The 22378-nt window shown below is 38.7% G+C and overlaps 1 protein-coding gene across 12 annotated transcripts in view; it reads right to left on the bottom strand.

Moving 5' to 3' along the window:
- NCOR1 (nuclear receptor corepressor 1) overlaps positions 1-22378 on the bottom strand; it is a 205327-nt gene that overhangs the window by 78759 nt on the left and 104190 nt on the right. For 8 of the 12 annotated variants that reach the window (XM_079797252.1, XM_079797257.1, XM_079797259.1 and 5 more), the window contains 6 exons: positions 22133-22187; positions 21389-21490; positions 18133-18260; positions 12172-12389; positions 10578-10640; positions 3648-3787 (listed from right to left, as the gene is read on the bottom strand). In XM_079797252.1, the coding sequence (XP_079653378.1) occupies positions 3648-3787; positions 10578-10640; positions 12172-12389; positions 18133-18260; positions 21389-21490; positions 22133-22187 (706 nt within the window). The remainder of the gene's footprint in view (positions 1-3647; positions 3788-10577; positions 10641-12171; positions 12390-18132; positions 18261-21388; positions 21491-22132; positions 22188-22378) is intronic. The other 4 variants (XM_079797248.1, XM_079797254.1, XM_079797256.1 and 1 more) reach the window with 1 other exon arrangement.

Genomic DNA, 22378 nt, shown 5'->3' with positions numbered 1-22378 from the left:
CGACTGCCGGCTTAGGCCAGACCCCCGCAAGGAGCGGGGGCCTAAGCTGTCATTCGGACATTCCCTGAGGGCTCCCAGACTGTGAGAGGACACAGGCCGGACCCCTCTGAGTGCATGAATCTCGTGCACTGGGCCTCTAGTAAAAAATAAGTAAATCAATCTCACTCCCACTCCTCTCCTGCGAACACACACACACCCATTGGTTCTGTTTCTCTGAAGAGCCCTGTCCAATAAAATAATGTTTATCTTTTAAAAACATGTCTGATTTATTCTTTTATTTTCTCCCAAAACATTTCAATGGTTTTGAAGTCAACTCTCTCACTAGTAGATTTTTTGTTATTTGCTTTCCTTTATATTTTAGTTGCTATAGCATATTTTTAGCTCTTGCATTCACATTTTTAACCTAAAAGCTCCTTTGTGTATAACTTTTAAAATTAGCCAACATTATAATTCAAATGTTAATCAGTTTAAACATATACACTTTTATTACACATTAGATCATTCTTTTTATTTATTTTTTTTTAGTTTTTATTTTGGAAATTTTGAAACACATACAGAAATTAGAGGCAAATCTTATTTCATCTACATCCAACCTACTTTCCCTGATCCCCATTCTGTACTGATTTATTGTGAAGCAAATCTCAGATATGTCACATGAATATGTTGCTAATGTAAAATATATCTTGCAAGGATGGCTCATCTCAAGTAGTAGTTGTATTTCCAAAGAAACATTGACAAAGGGTACAAATATATTGACAATTGACAATAGTCTATAAAATATTTTAGAATGTCAAACAGACCATAAGAACATGGTTAAGCTATTTGTATTTCTCAAACATGTTTACGATTAAATTATGAAAGTAACAATTGTTAAGAATGCTATTAAATGACGTACATTTTATAGGTCCTTCTTACTCAGATTTACTACTTTTTTCTTCATTCATCTTGTGTTTCATTAAAAAAACAATTCAGCCCTAGCAGGTTTTGCTCAGTGGATAGAGCATCAGCCTGAGGACTGAAGGGTTGCGGGTTCGATTTTGGTCAAGGGCACATGCCTGGGCTCGATGCCACGTGGGCTGTGGGAGGCAGTCAATCAATGATTATCTCTCATCATTGATGTTTCTATCTCTCCCTCCCTTTCTGAAATCAATTAAAACATATATTTAAAAAAAAAAGTCTGCCAAATATTCACCTAAAAATGACAGTCCATGAAAAAAGAGAGCCTTGGAACTCAATTTCAAATGTGCTTTTCCTTGAGAGAACCATCATACTTTGATAGCGAGCAGGAGAACTTTATGCACGCTTCCCACTTCATCATGCAGACATGTACTCAACAGTCAAGATTTAGTAGAGCTAATTTTTGTTGCTTCATCAAGAAAATTCTTAAGTGACACTGGCTTTAAAACAAAAACAAAAAGCTTCAAATACCTGGAGATTAAGAATACATTAGAGTACTTGGCACAGTGGTGTGCTGCCACAATTCAGGCTAAGGCACCAGCACTCACAATTGCTTTAACACCATCAATGTAAATGTAAATACAGTGGAAAAAACAAATAACATCTTAAGATTTTATGTAAAACAGTGAAACCTCAGCTCTCAAACTTAACTGGTCTGGAAGGCCATCCAAGAAGAGATTTGTTCAAAAATTGACTCATTTTTTCCCCATTAGAAATAATGTAAATTGAATTAATTCGTTCCACACTTCCAAATGATTTGCCATTTTAATCTTTCTTCTAAACTAGTACATTACCATCTAATGTACTATCTATAATAATAAAAGCATAATATGCTAATTAGACCAGACAAAGCCATGGTGGCCAAGGCAGAGGCGGCCACAGCTGTGGCAGGGACCAAGCCCCTTGCACGAATTTCATGTATAGGGCCTCTAGTCTATACTAATAAAAGGGTAATATGCTAATCAGACTGGATAAACCAGAAGTCTTCCAGACGTCCATCCTGACAAAGCCGGGGTCACGGCCGGCCTACAAACTGCCCACGGACCCTCACCTGGGCCGGCCCCACCCCCAGCAAGGACCCCCACCCCCACTGGGGGCGTGGCCGGCCTGCAAACCCTTGGTAGCCCCAAGCCCAGGCCAGCCACATCCCCCAGTGGGGACCCCCACCCTGATCGAGGGCATGGCCGGCCTGCAAACCGCCCTCAGCCCCTCACCCAGGCTGGCCCCACCCCCAGCTGGCCCCCACCTGTTCACCAGGCCTCTATCCTATATAATAAAAGGGTAATATGCAAATTGACCCTAATGGCAGAACGACCAGAACAACCGCTGGACCAGTCACTATGAGGTGCACTGACCACCTCTTGGTCCCTTCCCCCAGCTGTCAGGCACCAATTACCCAATGGCAAATGGGGAACCAGGAGTGGGTGGTGGCAGGGGGCGAGGCCAGCTGCAGGCAGCTGGGGAAGATGGCTCTGATCACAGGCCAGGCCTAGGGACTGTATCCACACATGCACTGGGCCTCTAGTGCTATATAATCCTATATAATAAAGAGCTAATATGATCATTAGACCGTAATATCCTTCCAGAATATCCAGTGGGTGGGCGGCGGGGTTGCAGGGCTGCAAGGGCTAAGGCAGCAGGAACTGCAAAGGTCTATCCTTACACAAATTTCGTGCATCGGGCCTCTAGTTTAGTATACAAACAAACACCTCTTTTCTTAAATTTATCAAATTTTAGCCTTAAATGAGTCACTTTAAGCACTCATTCCAGAGGTGCAGCATCTTTGCTTCTTCACATATCGCTGCCTCCAGAATGCTGTCACCATCCAAATCAATAACAGTTATTCTACCTTTTAATTGCCTGTGATCAGTGTCTTGCACACCATTAGCAACATTAGCACTCTTGAGGAACTCTTTATGTTTTAAAATTGTGCTAAGTGTCCATTTTGCTAGCAACAAAAGTTAAATAATTAAATAAATACACACCAAAATATTCACAGCACAATTTCAGGAGATGTTAACAATGTGAGGGTTAGTGTAAGATGACTAGCATTATCTCCTTTGTCTGTGGCCTGAGAGACTTTTGTCATGCTGATGTATCAGCATGAAAGGGTTGTCAGGTTGAGAACTGAAGTTTTGTTCAATAACAGACATTTTTTCCATGAACACCTTGGCGAATGGTTCGAGATGGGTGACATTCGAGAACCCAGGTTTGACTGTGGTCTTGAGCTCATGGAACCCTCAAAGAGCTCTGTAGACTTTGAGAATAGTAAAACTTCCTTGATAAGGAATTTTCATTAATCTTATACTTTCTGGTTTTTAACATTTATCCCATATAATATTTCTCTGAGAAAATGCTTTGTAATATGCCAAATCAATTCATCCAACATTGTCAAGAGCACTCCAACTAAAGTTTTAAATTCAAACTCCCAAATCCTCCCATTTTAAAAATCCAGTCTGTAATAATTCAAATGTACTGAATTCTCATTACTACTAACAGAAGTTTTATTCCTTGGGAAGTAAATAAAAAAATAGTCAACTTGTGCCAAGAAACTAGCATATCTCTTACAGGTAAATGCAATAAATAAAAATATAAGCTACAAAAGTTTTTCTCAAAACCTATCTTTGAAGCTCAAAAAACTGTAAGTAAAAATCAGTAAGTAAGAGATTCACCATGCCTGATATACTCACTTTCTGCTTATGCTGCTGCAAAAGGTTGTCAAGATTGTGTCGCCTTTTATAGTTAAAATAGAAGTTTTTACATTGAGCTTCACTTTTAGTTCCCACCATTTTGGCAATTGCTGCCCAGTTACGACCATGTTCTACTAGACCTGTATTTTAAAAACAGAACAAATGTTAATGAACAGTAACCTGGTAAAGTAAACAAGAGAAATAATAAAACAAACTTAATCATTGTATTCACAATCATTAACACTAAAAGTGTTTTTAATACTCATTGATATACTAGTATTTCAATACTTATTGAAATCTGTATTGACACAAAACTCACTGAACAGCTCTATTTAAAACATGCTCATGAAAGCCCTGGCCAGGGAGCTCAGTTGGTTTGAGCATTGTCCCAGTATGCCAAGGTTGCAGGTTCGATCCCCCATCAGGGCACATGCAAGAATCAACCAATGAATGCATAAGTGGGACAACAACAATAATAAAAACAAACAAACGGAAGCATAGTCGTTAACGCTGGACACATCGTAATAGTTCAAATGCTTGTAAACTGACTGGGAAGGTATTTTTATTTTTATTTTTTTTATTTTTTAAAAAAAGAAAGAAAAATTTATTTATTTACTTTTTCAATTTTTTTTATTAAGGTATTATATGTGTACATATCTTACCATTGCCCCTCCACCCCACTCCCATACATGCCCTCACCCCCCAGAGTTTTGCGTCCATTGTTTATGCTTATATGCACGCATACAAGTCCTTTGGTTGATTTCTTATCTCCCCTACCTCTCCCTAACCTTCCTGCTGTAATTTGACAGACTGTTTGAAGTTTTACTGCCTCTGTATCTATCTTTTTGTTCAACAGTTTATAATGTTCTTTATTATCCATAAATGAGTGAGATCGTATGGTATTTTTCTTTCATTGACTGGCTTATTTCACTCAGCATAATGTTCTCCAATTCCATCCAGGTTGCTGCAAATGGTAAGAATTCCTTCTTTTTTATGGCAGCATAGTATTCCATTGTGTAGATGTACCACAGTTTTCTGATCCAGTCATCTGCTGACGGGCACCTAGGCTGTTTCCAAATCTTAGCTATGGTGAATTGTGCTGCTATGAACATAGGGGTGCATATATCCTTTCTGATTGGCGTTTCTAGTTTCTTCGGATATATTCCCAGGAGTGGGATTACTGGGTCAAATGGGAGTTCCATTTTCAGTTTTTTGAGGAAACTCCATACTGTTCTCCACAGTGGCTGCACCAGTCTGCATTCCCACCAGCAGTGCACGAGAGTTCCTTTTTCTCCGCATCCTCGCCAACACTTGTCGTTTGTTGATTTGTTGATGATAGCCATTCTGACAGGTGTGAGATGGTATCGCATTGTTGTTTTGATTTGCATCTCTCGGATAATTAGTGACATTGAGCATGTTTTCATGTGTCTCTTGGCCTTCCTTCTGTCTTCTTTTGAAAAGATTCTATTTAGGTCTGTTGCCCATTTTTTTATTGGATCATTTATCTTCCTTTTATTAAGTTGTATAAGCTGCCTGTAGATGTTGGAGATTAAACCTTTATCAGTGATAGCATTTGCAAATATGTTCTCCCATACAGTGGGCTTTCTTGTTGTTTTGTTGATAGTTTCTTTTGCTGTGCAAAAGCTTTTTATTTTGATGTAGTCCCATTTGTTTATTTTCTCTTTAGCTTCCATTGCCCTAGGGGCAGTATCGGTGAAGAAGTTCTTTTGGCATATGTCTGAGATTTTGCTGCCTGTGTATTCCTCTAGTATTTTTATGGTTTCCCGTCTTATGTTTAAGTCCTGTATCCATTTTGAGTTTATTTTTGTGTATGGTGTAAGTTGGTGATCTAGCTTCATTGTTTTGCATGTATCTGTCCAATTTTCCCAACACCATTTATTGAAGAAACTGTCTTGATTCCATTGTATGTTCATGCCTCCTTTGTCAAATATTAATTGAGCATAGTGGTTTGGGTCAATATCTGGATTCTCTATTCTATTCCATTGACCTATATGTCTGTTCTTGTGCCAGTACCAGGCTGTTTTGAGAATAGTGGCTTTGTAATACAGCTTGAAATCTGGTATTGAGATCCCTCCTACTTTATTCTTCTTTCTCAGGATTGCTGTGGCTATTCGGGGTCTTTTTTTATTCCAGATGAATTTTTGGAGAGTTCTTTCAAGGTCTGTGAAATATGCCGTTGGTATTTTAATGAGGAGTGCATTAAATCTATAGATTGCTTTGGGTAGTATGGACATTTTAATGATGTTGATTCTACCAATCCATGAACATGGTATGTTCTTCCATCTGTTTACATCTTCCTCTATCGCTTTTTTCAGTGTCCTGTAGTTTTCCGTGTATAGGTCTTTTACCTCCTTAGTTAAGTTTATTCCTAGGTATCTTAATTTTTTTGGTGCGATGGTAAATGGGATTGCCTTTTTAGTCTCTCTGTCTGTATGTTCACTATTGGTGTATAGAAAGGCCATAGATTTCTTGGCGTTAATTTTGTATCCTGCTACATTGCCAAATTCACTTATTAAGTCTATTAGTTTTTTGACGGAGTCTTTTGGATTTTTTAGGTACAATATCATGTCGTCTGCAAATAAAGACAGCTTTACTTGTTCTTTTCCAATTTGGATGCCTTTTATTTCTTCTTCTTGTCTAATTGCAATGGCTAATACTTCCAGTACTATGTCAAACAGGAGTGGTGAGAGTGGGCATCCCTGTCTTGTTCCTGTTCTTAGGGGAAATGTTTTTAGTTTTTGTCCATTGAGTATGATGTTTGCTGTGGGTTTATCATATATCGCTTTTATTATGTTGAGATATGAGCCTTCTATTCCCACCTTGTTGAGAGTTTTTATCAAGAAAGGGTGTTGGATTTTGTCAAATGCTTTTTCTGCATCAATTGATATGACTATGTGATTTTTATCTCTCAATTTGTTTATGTGATGTATCACGTTTATTGATTTGCAGATATTGTACCATCCTTGCATTCCTGGGATAAATCCTACTTGGTCATGGTGTATGATCTTTCTGATGTACTGCTGGATTCGATTTGCTAGAATTTTGTTGAGGATTTTGGCATCTATGTTCATGAGGGATATTGGTCTGTAATTCTCTTTCATTGTGTTGTCTTTATCTGGTTTTGGTATTAGGGTGATGCTGGATTAATAGAAGGAGCTTGGAAATGTTTCTTCCTCTTGAATTTTTTGGAATAGTCTGAGGAGGATAGATTTTAGTTCTTCCTTGAATGTTTGGTAAAACTCTCCTGTGAAGCCATCAGGCCCCGGGCTTTTGTTTGCCGGAAGCTTTTTTTTTTTTTTTTTAATATAATATATTTTATTGATTTTTTACAGAGAGGAAGAGAGAGGGATAGAGAGTTAGAAACATCGATGATAGAGAAACATCGATCAGCTGCCTCTTGCACACCCCCCACTGGGGATGTGCCCGCAACCAGGGTACATGCCCCTGACCAGAATCGAACCCAGGACCCTTCAGTCCGCAGGCAGACGCTCTATCCACTGAGTCAAACCGGTTTCGGCTGTTTGCCGGAAGCTTTTTGATGATTGCTTCAATTTCATCTATAGTTACTGGCCTATTGAGCTGTTTAGATTCTTCCTGATTGATTTTTGGAAGGTTATATTTTTCTAGGAATATGTCCATTTCCTCCAGGTTGTGCAGTTTGTTGGAATAGAGTTGTTCGTAGTATTTTGTAACAATCCTTTGTATCTCAGCGGGGTCTGTTGTTATGGGATGGTATTTTTAAATCTTTGGAAACAGTGTATCAATATAAAGTTAATAATATAATCAAATATAAATGATTAACATAACGATATATATGCAGGGTGGGGCAAATGTAGCTTTATACTTGTTCATATGGAAAATAATAAAATCCTATACAATAAAAGCCTAATGTGCTAAGTGTCCGGTCATCTGGTCAGCCGTTCAACCAATCAAAGCATAATAAGCTAATGATATGCTAAGGCTGCTTAACCGCTCGCTATGACGTGCACTGACCACCAGGGGCAGATGCTCCAACTGGTAGATTAGCTTGCTGCTTGGGGTCCAGCCGATTAGGACTGAGCAAGACAGGATGGCCATGCCCTGGAGCCCTCCCGTGGTCCCCCCTCCCACAGCTGGCCAACCTCCCGCGTCTCTTCCCAGCCCCGATAGTGCACCAGTGGGTCCCTCGGCCTGGCCTGCACCCTCTCTCAATCTAGGACCCCTTAGGGGATGACAGAGAACCGGTTTCAGCTCGATCCTGCAGGCCAGGCCAAGGGACCCCAATTGTGCACGAATTCATGCACCGGGCCTCTAGTAATTAATAACATAAGAATAAACTCTGTGTTTTATGTATTCACAACTATAAACCTACTTTTGCCCCATCCTGTATGTATGTATGTATGTATATGTATGTATACACATATACAAGACTCCATGGATCATCAGCATGTCTTCAGTCCATTCACAGTCAAGAAATGTCCTAAGAAAAATTAACCATTTGAAAAAATCTGTTGTAACCCAAAGCATCACAGAAATCTATGCCATCTGACACTTTTTAATCAAATAATACATATATGCACACATACACATGTTGAAGGAATATGGGTATAAAAATGCATATATACATAAGAGTTATCCAGCCAGAGATATACTTTAGATACAGGTGTACCCAAGCAAAATTTTCCATTGTAAATTTAAGAATTTATAGAAAAACATCAGTTTTTCAAGGTTAATTCCAGTAGCTTCTTTAATAATTACTGGAAGATCACTTCTAAATCTTACCCAATATATTAATAAGAGATGAAAAGAGTGGTGAGTAAACAGTCATATGTTAGAGTATCTACCTGAAAAAAATTATGATATAGCTAATATCTACTTACTTCACTATGAAATTTTGATGATCAGAAAATAAATGTGAATCTTTAAAAAAGTTAAACATGGCCCTAGCCGGTTTGGCTCAGTGGATAGAGCGTAGGCCTGAGGACTGAAGAGTCCCAGGTTCGATTCCAGCCAAGGGCACATGCCTGGGGTTTCCCACTCGATCCCAGTAGGGGGCATGCAGGAAGCAGCTGATCAATGATTCTCTCTCATCATTGATATTTCTATCTTTCTCTCCCTCTCCCTTCCTCTCTAAAATCAATAAAAATATATTTTAAAAAATAAATATAATAAAAAGTTAAACATGTAATCATGACAAATCACAAATTCTCTAACCATGGCAAACTTCAAATAAAAGAGAACACTAACTGCTGTATTTTTGGTAAAGTTGGTTTATATGATACTTAAATGCATCACTCATTACCTGGAAATAGAAAGTAAGTCTGAAATGTATCACTAAAAGTCAAGCTATTTACAATAACCTCTCTAGAATTACAAGGTAAATACTTAACTCCCCCAAAAGTTGGTTGATCTCTCAAAAATTATTATATTTGAAAAAAAATTATTTATTTATAAACCAATTATTTATCCTATTAGAATTTTACATTTTACATTACACTAGAGGCCTGGTGCACGAATTCGTGCACCAGTGGGGTCCCTTGGCCTGGCCTGCGGGATTGGGCCGAAACCAGCTCTCCCACATCCCCTGAGAGGTCCTCGATTGTGAGAGGGCACAGGCCAGGCTGAGGGACCCCACCGGTGCATGATTGGAGCCAAGGAGGGATGCAGGGGGTCAGCCAGCCAGGGCGGGACTGCAGGAGGGCTTCAGGGCATGTCTGGCCCATCTTGCTCAGAGCATCTGCCACCTAGTGGTCAGTGTACATCATAGTGAGAGGTTGAGCAGCCTTAGTATATCATTAGCATATTATGCTTTGATTGGTTGAATGAACCGGTCAACTGAACACTTAGCATATTAGGCTTTATTAATAAGCAACAGTGGATTAATAAGCAACAGTGGGAAAAAACAAGACCCAAAAGGTTCCAGAATAAGATCAAGGACAGGATCCTAACTTTTGTTTGTCTGGCTATAATGTTCATACTCTTCTCTGAATCGCAGTGTAATTTCTTAGTAGTTTTTAATCAAATGCCTTACCAAATAAACACTAAGAAGTTATTTACCATCCTATTCAGTGCAACATTTAAATAACCGAAATACAAACTTTTTATATGGAAATACCTTCCAAAACAACTTTAAAAGCATTAATCGCAACTATTCTGGAAAAGTGAAAATATCCTACTTGCTCTTTAATAAAATGAGAACCTTAAGCCCCTTAAAAGTGGCTCTTCAACAAGGTACACTTGGGGTACCTTGTAAGGTACCAACCACACAGTAAAAAGAAAAAGAACTTGTAAGTTTACTTCTAAATTCTACTTATCATTGTGGAAGAACATTTTTCTTAGATTAAAAAAATTAACTCTATCTCACTCATCTATAATAATAAAAGCATAATATGCAAATCGACCGAACAACCAAACAGCAGAATGACCGTCCGGACGACCGTCTAGAAGACCATGTTATGACTCACACTGGTGCCAGGCCAGCCAAGGCGGGTGCAATGAGATCGGTTGGGGGGCCCCGCCATCAACCCACGATCGCCCCCGCAGGGGGAGGCCCAGGCCACCCTCTGCAGGGCGATTGATAGGGGGGTGTGGGGGCTCCGCGATTGATCGCCCCAAAGAGGAAGGCCTAGGCTACCTGGCCGGTGACACTGCAGCAGGTGGATGGGGCCTCCCTCTGCATGGCAACTGATCGTGGGGCCCCGGTTGGGTAGCCCGGGGCTCTCTTTGAGGCAATTGATATTTTCATATACATTTTACTAATTTTCTTTCATCTCTGACACTTCTATTATAGAGAAAGCAAATAGCAATATTAAAATATTTCCTCTAATTAATTCCCTTTCAATGTGCATGAATTCGTGCACCAGGCGACTAGTTATTAATAATATTAAAAACAAAAACAAAAAAACTTAAAGAATCTGAACTATCATTTACCTTTTTTAGCAACTTCCATTTCTTCTTCTGTCCACCGAGAGGTTTCTACAGGCTCTGTAGAAACTAAAATAAAGAGAGAAAACCTAATAAGTTAGAGAAAGATTAACCCAAATCTTTCATTCAGTTTATATGGCACAGACCACATAATTTGTAACCTATTTATCTGACATTTGGTGAAAGAAACTAAAGAAATAGGATGGTATCAGCCTCTTCCCCCACCAAACTAACGGGGAAAATGCAACACCTCTGTGATCATTCTTAATGTTTTTTAAAGTTCTGTCCATATCTCCATGTTTGATTACCATTAATTTATTTTCTAAGAAGTCCCACTTTGCCCAGTGCCTTCCCAATTATTAGAGCTCCATCCTTCCCTAATGAAGAGTCAGAGGAAGAAACAGCACTCCACCTGCTGGTCCAGGCACAGTCCTCTCCCTTTCTCTGAGTCCCCCATCTCTTCCTCTCTTGGAGGCTCTTAAATTCATCCTCCGTGCCTGACATCTAGTAAACACGGATGGATCACGAACTGAACACTTTCTCTTTTATTTTAGAAAATTGAGACTATCAGGCCTGAAATGAGCGCCTGCTAGATTCCCCTTCTCAATAGTATGTACTACCATCCACCCAGTCACTCAAATTAGTAACAGGATCGTCAGGCTAGTCATTTTTGAATCATTCCTCCCATTTACCACTCACATCCAATGATGTGTGTCAATTCTAATACCCTGAGTCCACCTCTCCTTGCCTGGGCCACTGCATGCATAATGCTGCCCTTCTAGCTGGTCCCTCTTCCTCCACCCCTTCTTCTAATGTGAGCTCCACAACTGTCACTAGAGATATCTGAACTCCAATCTAATCAAAGCACTCTTCTATTTAAAAACTTTGTAAGCTCCCCACTTTGTAAGCAATGCAGCATATAGTTCAAACAAGGCCCTTTGTGATCTGCCCCCATCCTCTTGTCTACTTATTTCCCTCACATTATTCTTGCCATTCCTAGAACTTGTATTTTCTTTCATACTTAATCTTACAGTATATTGGTACCACTGAACCACCAATGGTGGTACTCGACATTAACATAATCCTTTACAAACTAATGAGACAATACTTAGCAACAATGACAAATGCTTTGAACTCTTGGACTCAATATTCAGAATTCATTCCTATAGAAGATAATTTAACAGAAAGAAAATGCTATATGAATTTTTTTTTAATTACAGTGCTATGTTAGCTTAAAAGGAGGGTAGAGGATAACAACAGGGAATGGGTCAGGAAATTGTGCCTCAAGGCACAATGCCAACATTTACAGTCATCCGAGTAAAATTCAAGATGGCTTAGGAACTAGAATATATTCATATAAATATCAGAAAACAAAGTAGCATGTACATTGGGATTATAAGTAAGTAAAAAGAAGAAGAGCTCTATTAGGGTAGCAAAATTGGGGCTGTTGTTCTCTTACAAAGGAATTTGAAAAATATGAAAGCCAGACTTGCAGAGTATTTCTAGGTTGTCAATATCAGAGGTCCCTGCTGCCCCAGCCTAGCACTGAAACAGAATCCCAACCCAAAGTGTGGCCTGTTCCCTCCATCCACCCACTCACTGGGTTCCGGTGGCGGTGGCAGAGGTGGAGGGGGCTCCTCGGTGGCAGCTGCAGCTGCAGCACTGGCAGCAGCGGCTTCATTTGTCATGGACCTGGTGATCCGGCCCTTTCGGCGGCCCTGACTATTGGCAGTCTTTCGTCCCCGGGGTATGGCCTGCTCTCTCTCCTCAGTTTCTTCTGCTATACCTTCTGTTTTGTCCTTTTCCTTAGTATTTTCTCTGGAAACAAAAGTGAATGAAAAGTTTATGTGATTTAAGGTATACATATGTCAAAGAAGGCAGCTTTGAAAAATATTTAAATAGAAACTGAATAAAACTAACCAATCCCTTCATTACTAAAACAAAATTTATAAAAAATTGTCATGCCCCAATTTTGAGGAGTTTTGACTGATTCAAATTAAGATATTTCACAAAGGCCTGTTTTATTTGTTTAATGGACTTAAACTGTGAACACATTTCAAATCACCTTAGATACAAGAACTCTCTCTGAGGAAGGAATGAAGCACAGAACAACCCTCTGCACCTGCAATGCAGAGGCAGGGGACATGGAAAGGTAGGAGTCCTGGATTTCTGGCCTTTGCTGCGACACAAGTTTTCTCCTTTGTGAAATGAAGAAGCTGAAACGGACACTCTTTATGACAGATGCTCTTTCTGTAATAACAGTCTACAATATTGTTTTATTAAAGCAAGCTCCACATTCTTAACCACCTCCAGGATAGTTATGTACAAACAGGGCAATATGGCCCAATAGTTAGAAAATGGCCTCTGGACCCAGGCTGCCTGGGTCCATACAGAGCTCTATGTGATGACTAGCCCTGTGATGACCTAGGACAAGCAACCTTACTCTGTGGAGCTGTTTTTCTCATCCTATATAATAAAAGGCTAATATGCAAATCGACCAAATGGCAGAAAGACCAGTTGCTGTAACGCACACTGACCACCAGGTGGCAGACGCTCAATGCAGGAACTTCCCCCTGGTGGTCAGTGTGCTCCCACAGTGGAAGCGCCGCTCAGCCAGAAGCCCTAAGCTGGGCTCACGGCTAGCGAGTGCAGCGGCAGTGGCAGGAGCCTCTCTCACAGAGGCGGCAGTGCTAACGATGTCCGGGAAGCGGGCCTAAGCTGTCAGTTGGACATCTCCTGAGAGCTCCTGGACTGCAAGAGGGCACAGGCTGGGCTGAGGGACACCCCCCTGCCCCAAGTGCATGAATTTCGTGCACCGGGCCTCTAGTCTGTAATATTAGGATAATAATAGTATATTTCATAGGGCTGTTGTGAGAATTACAAAAATTAGTTTCTGTAAAATGCTTAGAACAGTGTCTGGAACATAGTAAATTTCGTAGGTGTTTGCTACTATTAACCTTTTGCACTCGGATGTCGAGTGTGACTCGACACAGTTAGCATCGGTAGCAGCTCTTTTTATACTCTTTGAATGTACCAATAATTTGAAATATTAAAAAATCCAAATAAATAAGTTTGTATGAAAAGAAACTCCAGTTTTTTATTCTACTGCCGCGCTTTGTAAAAGCTGGGGTATTTAAAAAATTAAATCCCGAGTAGAATAAAGGAATCGAGAAAAAAGCAAGCGAGTGCAAAGGGTTAAAGCTAAACTTCCGCCCTAACCGGTTTGGCTCAGTGGATAGAGCATTGGCCTGCAGACTCAAGGGTCCCAGGTTCAATTCCGGTCAAGGGCATGTACCTTGGTTGTGGGCACATCCCCAGTAGGGGGTGTGCAGGAGGCAGCTGATTGATGTTTCTCTCTCATTGATGTTTCTAACTCTCTATCTCCCTCCCTTCCTCTCTGTAAAAAATCAAATATATATATATATATATATATATATATATATATATATATTAAAAAGCTAAACTTCCTTCAGGCTATAAAGTGCTTAACATAGTCTCAGGCACTTAGGAAAAACACAATAAGCGGTCATTACTATAGCAATAGTACTACATGTAATACTGGAAAACCATTCTCTCTGTCTTTCTTATCTCTCAGGGTTGTTATAGTTAAAAGCAAGGTGCTTAGATTTATCAGGGATATCACTTCATAGATTATATAAATGTCTAATCACTGAGTTGTACACCTGAAATTAATATCATATTATACATCAAATATAATTGAAAAATAAAATTTTTTAAAGCAAGGTGCTTAATGTACATTTTTACAAATGAACAAAAAGATGGCAACATTCAAACACTCAACTATTCTTGCTTAACTAGTTAACTGCCACGATATTTTGAATTTAATTTAAAGAGGTTCGCCGCTTGCATCTATAGACACCTATGGTGTACAAATGGTTAATGGAAGGTGGGTTTTTTGTTGTTTGTTTTAATTTTACCTACTTCAAATACAGACCTATTGTGGCTTTGTAAGTCACTCCCCTGCCCCCAAATGTTTCAAGAATAATTCTTTCCCCTTTAGTTCTAAATTACCCTTGGAATTACCATGTAGCTCTCTCTCCCTTCACTTCTGTATTCCCTTACCAATCTGCTTTATACTACAGCCTCCGATTAAAGAGGTTTTGTCAAAAGTCGCCAATGAATTAAAAACTGCAAAATCAAATAACCTTTACTTCCCGTCACATTACTCTTTCTGTTGCAACTGATACTGTGGACAAATCTTTTTATATCCTTCCCAACTTTGCTTTTAGAATTTCACACATTTCTAATATCCCTATTGCTCTTCTGGGTCTCTTTCTGGGCCTGCTTTTTCCCGATCATCCTTTAATGTAGGGATTTCCCAAAGCTCACTCTGGCCTTAAAGTTCTGTGAGATTACCTATTTACATCAATTCTACTGGACTCATACTCCAACTCCTAAATCTCCTAAAATCCAGACTTGTTTTTCCCAATTACTGCACCACCTGAATTTCCCATCAATATGCAAAAACATGCTCATCTCACCACCTTGCTTTTGATCCACCTCACTCTCTAATCATTTGTTGCTAACAATACCACCATGTTCATAAACACTTAGGTATAAATTTGACATCATCTTTAGCTCTTTCCCTTTTTCTTTACTTCCTGTATGTAATCTGATGACAAATTTTGGGTATTTCATCTCATTAATATTTCTCCCATTAATTCACCATCTCTATTTCAACTACCACTGTACTTATTCAGTATCTTAGTACCCTAATGACAGTCTTTTATAACAGGTTCCCTGACTCTTATATCTCTAATCCATTCATTCTATATTGCTAGTACAACATTATTCTAGCAGAGTAATTTTGGTAATAAATCATTCCATCTATTCTAACCCTTGTCTATTTCCACAGAGTCTCCTAAATGAAGTCTACATTTTAGCTTTCATTAAGGCTTTACGTAATCTAACACCAATCTGTTTTCTAATTTTCTTTTTCAGGCACACTATGTTCTATTCTAATGAAACCATCATCTGTCATTTCTCAAAGAGGCATTATCTATTAACATTGTTCCCTTTATTCTACCCCACCTTAACAAGTACTTCCTACATAAAGCCCTCTAAATTATCCAGACAGTATAGTCAAACCTTGGTTCTTGAAGGTCTCCCCTCTCCAATAATTCGGTTCTCAACCAAGTTGTTCAAAGAAAAAATGTCTGTTATTGACTAAAACTTCAGTTTTGACCTGACAACCTTCATGCTGATACATCTGCATGATAAAAAGCCTCTCTAGACCACAAACAAAGGAGAGAATGCACCAGTATGAGTCAGTTTACAGCTAAACCTCTCCTTGTTAACATCTCAGAAAATTGTGCTGTGAATATTTTTGTGTTTTTTTGTTGTTGCTGCTGCTGGACAAAGGAATGCTTAGCACAATTTTAAAACCTAAAGAGGCCATCAAGAATGCTAATATTGCTAAGGGTGTGAAAGAACAATGATCACAGGCAATTGAAGAGGTAGAAAAACAGTTGTTGATTTGGATAAATGAAAGCAGTGAGCCAGTGACAGCATTTCAGAGGCAATGATATGTGAGAAAGTGAAGATGGCACATACTGACTCCCTGAAAGACACCCTGGAATGAGTGCTGAAAGTGACTGCTTTAAGGCTAGTAGGGGGGCGTTCAACAAATTTGAGAAAAGAAGTGTTTGTTTATAGATTAAATAGTACATTAGACTTGTACTGTATATAAGAAAGGTTAAAACGGGGAATCATTTGGGATTCTGGAATGAATTAATTCAACTTACATTATTTCTAAATAGAAAAAATGATTCCGTTTTCGAATAAATCACTTCTTGAACTGCCGTCCGGAATGAATTAAATTCAAGAACAGAGGTTCCACTAATAGTAAACCTCAACCTCTTCTCAATCTTTCAACATAAATTTATTGGGTTTGTTCATTTCTTCCAGGCTTTTCTTTCTTTTCTTAAAAAAATAGTACTTGTAGCTGAGCCAGCAAAGCTCAGTGGTTCAGTGTTGACCTATGAACCAGGAGGTCATGATTCAATTCAGGTAAGGGCACATGCCCGGGTTGTGGGCTCAATCCCCAGTAGAGGGTGTGCAGGAGGCAGCCAATCAATGATTCTCATTACTGATGTTTCTATCTCTCTTTCCCTCTCTGAAATCAATAAAAATATTTAAAAACTAAATAAATTAATTTTAAAAATAGTACTTGTATCTTGTCTAATATTCTCCTACTAACTATAACTAGTTCATAAACTTCTTGGGAGTAGTAGATATCTTATGTATTTTTTAATCCTCCATAACATCCTAGTCACATCAGTAATAAATGAATGTTTGTTAAACAAATTAGAGATTTTAAGAAAAAAAAGTAAAATCAAGATATAGTAGTTCTATATGAGCAGAACAATGACCACATGGGAATATAAATGTTATACGTGAACAACTAAAAAAATATGTATTTTTTAAATGGGTATCTTCCTAAAGTAGAATATTAGAATGGCATAAATATCCAACCTTTAAAAGCCATGTCAAATGATTAAGGCTGCTTTATTTGACACAAAACTTCAATATTTCCAAGAGCATTATAAAAATAACACAGTAAATATTAAAAAGGAACAAACTACTGACATGCATTATGTATCACCTCAAAAGCATTATGCTAAGTAAAAGAAGCCATACATGGATTCTATACTGCATAATTCAGTTATATAAAATTCTAGAAAAAACAAAATAGATTAGCAATTGCCAGATGCCAGAAAAGTGGGGAGAGAAACTCTGCAAAGGAGCATATGGGAACTTTGTGGGGTGATGAAAATGTTCTATCTAATATGGAAATTATAAATATAATGAAACTGACTCGCAAAAATAAAGAAAACGTTCTATCTACATCACGGTTGTGGTAATGGTTACTCCAATGCACACACTTGTCAAAATGTATCAACATTTACACCTACAATTGGTGACTATTATTCTATGCAAACAATGCTTTAATAACGCTGACCCCTGGGGGAGACACAACCAACCCGGCCGCTCAGCCCCCCACACCACCGACACAATATGTACACAAAGGAATCAACAGTCTCTGAGTGGCAGAATCACAGACTGATTTTCTTTATATTGTGCTCTCTTTTCCTAATTTTCTATGATGAGCAAGAATTACTTTTATAACCTCAAAAAACAGCAACAACCACAAACAAACCAGGAACTCTATTTTTTATGATAGATGAAATAAATAAAGCTGAAATTTAGGTATTATACAATGAGGTACAAAAAAAGATCATGAGGTATCTTTGAAATCAAAGATTAAATTTGATGTAACTCAGTGATAAGTATATATTATTATAGCCTATTTCTTCTGAAGTAATATATACCATGTCTGGCAAATAAACCCCATAAGCCAAAAGTTATATTTACTGCAATACTCCACTCCTTATTTATGTCAAGTAACTATTCAACGGTTAAAGCACACATCACATTGATTCTTTTATCTTAAGTTTTATATCTTCAAAAGATTCAATTTTATTATTTAAAAATAAGTATAACATTTAATTAATTATTTAATGCTAAGTATTTAACTTACTTAGAGTCCTCCTTTTCATCTTTTTCTTCTTCATCTTTTTTTTCCTCTTCTTTTTTTTCTGTTTTTTCTGCTTTATCTTCCTCTTTTTCTTCTGCTTTTTCTTCTTGTGATGGTCGGGCAATTTGCTGCTAGAATAAACCATCATTTATAAAATTCAAAGGTAAAAGAACTAGCTCCTCAAATTCTGATGATTAATTTTAATAATTATCTATGCAAAAAAATAAATGATTTATTAATCTTTTACAATGTAATTAGGAATCATGTATTTTTTAAAAAGTCTAATGCTCTTTAATATGTTCTACATGTTGTTTAAAAGGTCAGATATACATACACACACACATGCCCATAGTATTTGAACCCATCAAAGAATCAAAAATGTTAAGATTCCACTAGAAATCTAAGGTTGGTTTTCTCTTTTTGTAACTCCTATATCTAATCTGTCACTTAAGCATTTCAACTTTAACTTAAAATTGGATAACCTACCAAACCCCATCCCCCTAGTATTAAAAAAATTCTCAATTTTTCATCATTATGGACTAGAGGCCCAGCGCACATGAAATCGTGCTCGGTTAGGGTCCCTAGGCCTAGCCTGGCCTCCGTCGCAAGGCCTCTGCCGCCCTGCGACACTACTTGAAGCTCCCCGCCCCAGGACGCTCCGCCATGCTCGCGGCCCAACTGCTCCGCGAGGCTCCCCCAGCCCCTCGACTGCTCTGCGAAGCTTGCTGCCGCCCCGCGAAGCTCGCCGCTGGACGCTCTGCGAAACACCCCCTGCTCCGCCACTGCTCTGCGAGGCTCCCCCACAACTGCTCTGCAAAACTCCCCTGCCCCGCGGCTGCTTCATGGAACTCACTGCCACCTGGGTGACTGCTCCGCTAAGCTCACGGACACGCCGCGAAGCAGCCCGCCACCGCCGCTCAACAGTCCCCAGTCCCGCCCCACCACCAGCCCCCACTCATGGCGAGCAGCTTGGGGGGCTGGGGGAGAGGGGGACCCGAGAGGTGCTCCATGCACTTCATGGTGACCGGTCGCCAGTTCGGTTGTGACGCCACCTAGCTTTTTATATATATTAGGATAATAGTACATGAAACATCTTTATGCTTTTACTCTTTTGGGGGACATTCATTTAATGGAATTAGTAGACAGCTATGGTCATTTATCAAGACTGAAGTAATTTGGAAAAATAAAAAGGATATAATAAAGTGAAAAAAAGTAAAGCACAAATATTTCTAAGCTGAAATTACAACCATTATATAAAAGGCTAATGTGATAAGTGTCCATCCGAATGGTCGCTATGACGTGCACTGACCACCAGGGGGAAGATGCTCAATGCAGGAGCTGCCATGAGGCGCCAGGTCAAGGCGGGTGCGAGCGGGGGCCCAATCGCCCTGCCGATCGCCCTACAGACGGCAACCAGGGGTGGTGGCGGCTGGGAGCGGGGCCGCCGTCGGGCTCCCAGGTGCTGATGGAGCCAGGTGGAAGGCCCAGCCCGACTGATCACCCCACAGGCGGGATGGTGGAGCAGGTGAGGGGGTGGCTAATCCAGCATTGATAAGGTATAATAAACATCCAATTATCCCGTTACATTACCAGGTATTGAAAAAAATTAAACAGTAACATATACAATTTCTAAATATAAAATTAAACTTACAAATACTAGTTTGTAGTTAATAATAAAGCTTTTTTTTTTTAAATTGTAGCTGAAACTTGTTGAAAACATAGATGGGCTCAAGCACCTCTGGCAAAAGGACCTTGTTTGCACTTTGCCGGTAGAAAGCAGGGGGAAAGTCCTGACTCCTTTAGTGGAACAGTGTTTCCTATCTCACTACCAACATTCAGTTTGCTGCCATTCAGTTCATAAATCTTTTCAGCTCTACAAGCATCTATCTCTGTTTCTACACTATCAGTCCCACAGATGTACAAGCATACTCTTTTCCTCCCTTCTTATCCCCATCAGCCCTGCCACCCATTTCTGTTTTGTTTTATGAGCAAATCTTACAAACAAGACTACACTTATACTATTGCCACTTCCACACCTTCTATATCCCCTTCAGTTCACTATAATCTTATTTCTGACTCCCTCACCAATCCACTGAAAATGCATATCAAGGTCACCTCAGCTGACTCAACCTCTAGCAGTATTTCACATAGTTGACTTAGGAAACACTCCCTATACTTTTTTTGACCAAGAAATAAGTTTTGAAGAACATGTAATTACATCTTATGAGGTAGTGTTCTGTAAGAAAAAATGACCCAGAAAACACAAAAGTTATGACTATAAATAATGAAAAAACTGTGTCAACCTGTATCTGGTGACCAAAGAGACCAAGGGAAGAAAGGGTAGCTGTGTACAGAAACCATAAGAAATTTAGGCATGCTAATAAACAGTCAGCAGCTGTCCAAGTTCATGCATACAATTCAATGTTGCGACTTGTATCCGGGTGGGGAGGGTTAACAGGTGATTGCATTCTCCCAACAGTCTCACTGGTAAAGCATACATGAGCTGTGACAGCTGCTGAGTATTTTGGAAGAAGTAACCGAGTTGCAACTGTGAAAACATATACTACATTGTATTAAAAACTATCTTTTTAGGTGAAGTACTTTCTTTGAGGTATTTATTTATTTATTTTAAGATTTTTTTCAATTGATTTTTGAAGACAGAGGAAGAGTGAGAAGGATAGAAACATCAGTCAGCTGCCTCCTACATGCCCTCTACCAGCGGGACCGGGGCACATGGGAATCGAACCGGCAATCTTTCAGTGCACAGGACAAAACCCAACCGAGGCACACCAGCCACGGCTCAAGTGCTTTTTAAGATTTAAACTATCTAAACTCCCAAAATGAAATTAAATCCGCTACTCTGGTTACCATGCTATATTTCTCTCTCTTACCTACCTGTCTCTTCCTCAAACAAAGGACTGGTAAAGATGATATAGCAAATAAGGTGTTAAGGGTCTCAAATTTAATTACATTATTATTGTTAACACTGATATGCACAATTTAGATGACATGGAAGTATAAAACTTTTCTCATTAATTAATAAGTTTCTCATACTAGAAACTTAAAATACATTCAAAATAAAAAATATAACACTTAAAAATATATAGCTTAACTTCAAAACATGTTCATAATATCCTAATTTAATAGAAACGCTAATCCCCAAAGTACAGGTTATTAAGTACAAAGCTCCTATTATAACAATTTCATCTTCCTCTTTACACCAACCCTGAAACATCTTCCATACAGTATTGAAACACACCTGGTTTCTTCCTCTGCGTTTTCCATAATTCCTTCTAACTAGGGCTTTATAATTCTCATTTTTCTTGGTTAAGTAGTAATATAAAACACAATCAGGAACACTCTATAAGTAAAAAAGAAATGTTTTTGAGGATCCAAAGAAATAAATTTTTTTAAAAAATCAAGTAACACTTTCTGGAAAATCTCTGGTTTTCTCAAAGTATAAATTGAGGTGAAACACATATGTACATATTATGGGCTCTAAAAATGTACATATTATGTCTACTACTTCAATAGGCAATCCAAATTACATAAAAAATACTAGTAACTATCAGAAACATTCAACAACTTTCTTATTAATCAGTAACTCAATTCCTATTCTTACTGCATATATGTAAACATTCAAATTGTCTCTTTAAATATTTTTCCACAAAACACTATTCAACCCACTGTGAAAAACATTCAGGAAAAATCAGGACCATGATATTTTAATTAGAAATTTAATGAGGTTAAAAAAGCATTGTAATCTATGTGTTTTTAGAAAAATACAATTTTAACCATGAATATTATTAGTCTGTGTTCTGTGCTAAGGATTTGTAAGCATATAATTATAAATATCACTATATTAGTCACATGAAAATCTTTTCTGTAGCAAGCCCTTTGCAAAAGTCAGATGCTGTTAACTATTTTTGGTATTAGAGCATAAAATTTCAAAGTAGCAACCATCAAAAACGTATAAACATTTTCAATGCCAACCATTTCTCACCTTTCTTTCCAAGTAGGATGCAATTAGTCCAAAGTTTTTTGGATGCTGGATAAACCTGTGTAAAAAAAAACACAACAACACACACAAACACACACACACACAAATATTTTAACAACTCAAAAGCAGGGGGGGAGGTGCAAACCTCGAGAATAGAAATATGTACCAACTAAATCCCAGTGGTTCCTAGCTGCCAACCTGAGGAACAACTGTAGTATCGCTGGAATCTTTTAAAGAGCACAGGTTCCT

The sequence above is a fragment of the Cnephaeus nilssonii genome (genome assembly GCF_951640355.1).
Source record: "Cnephaeus nilssonii genome assembly, chromosome: 19".
NCBI classification, from domain to species: Eukaryota; Metazoa; Chordata; class Mammalia; order Chiroptera; family Vespertilionidae; genus Cnephaeus; species Cnephaeus nilssonii.
This window is presented reverse-complemented; position numbering and strand designations above follow the sequence as displayed.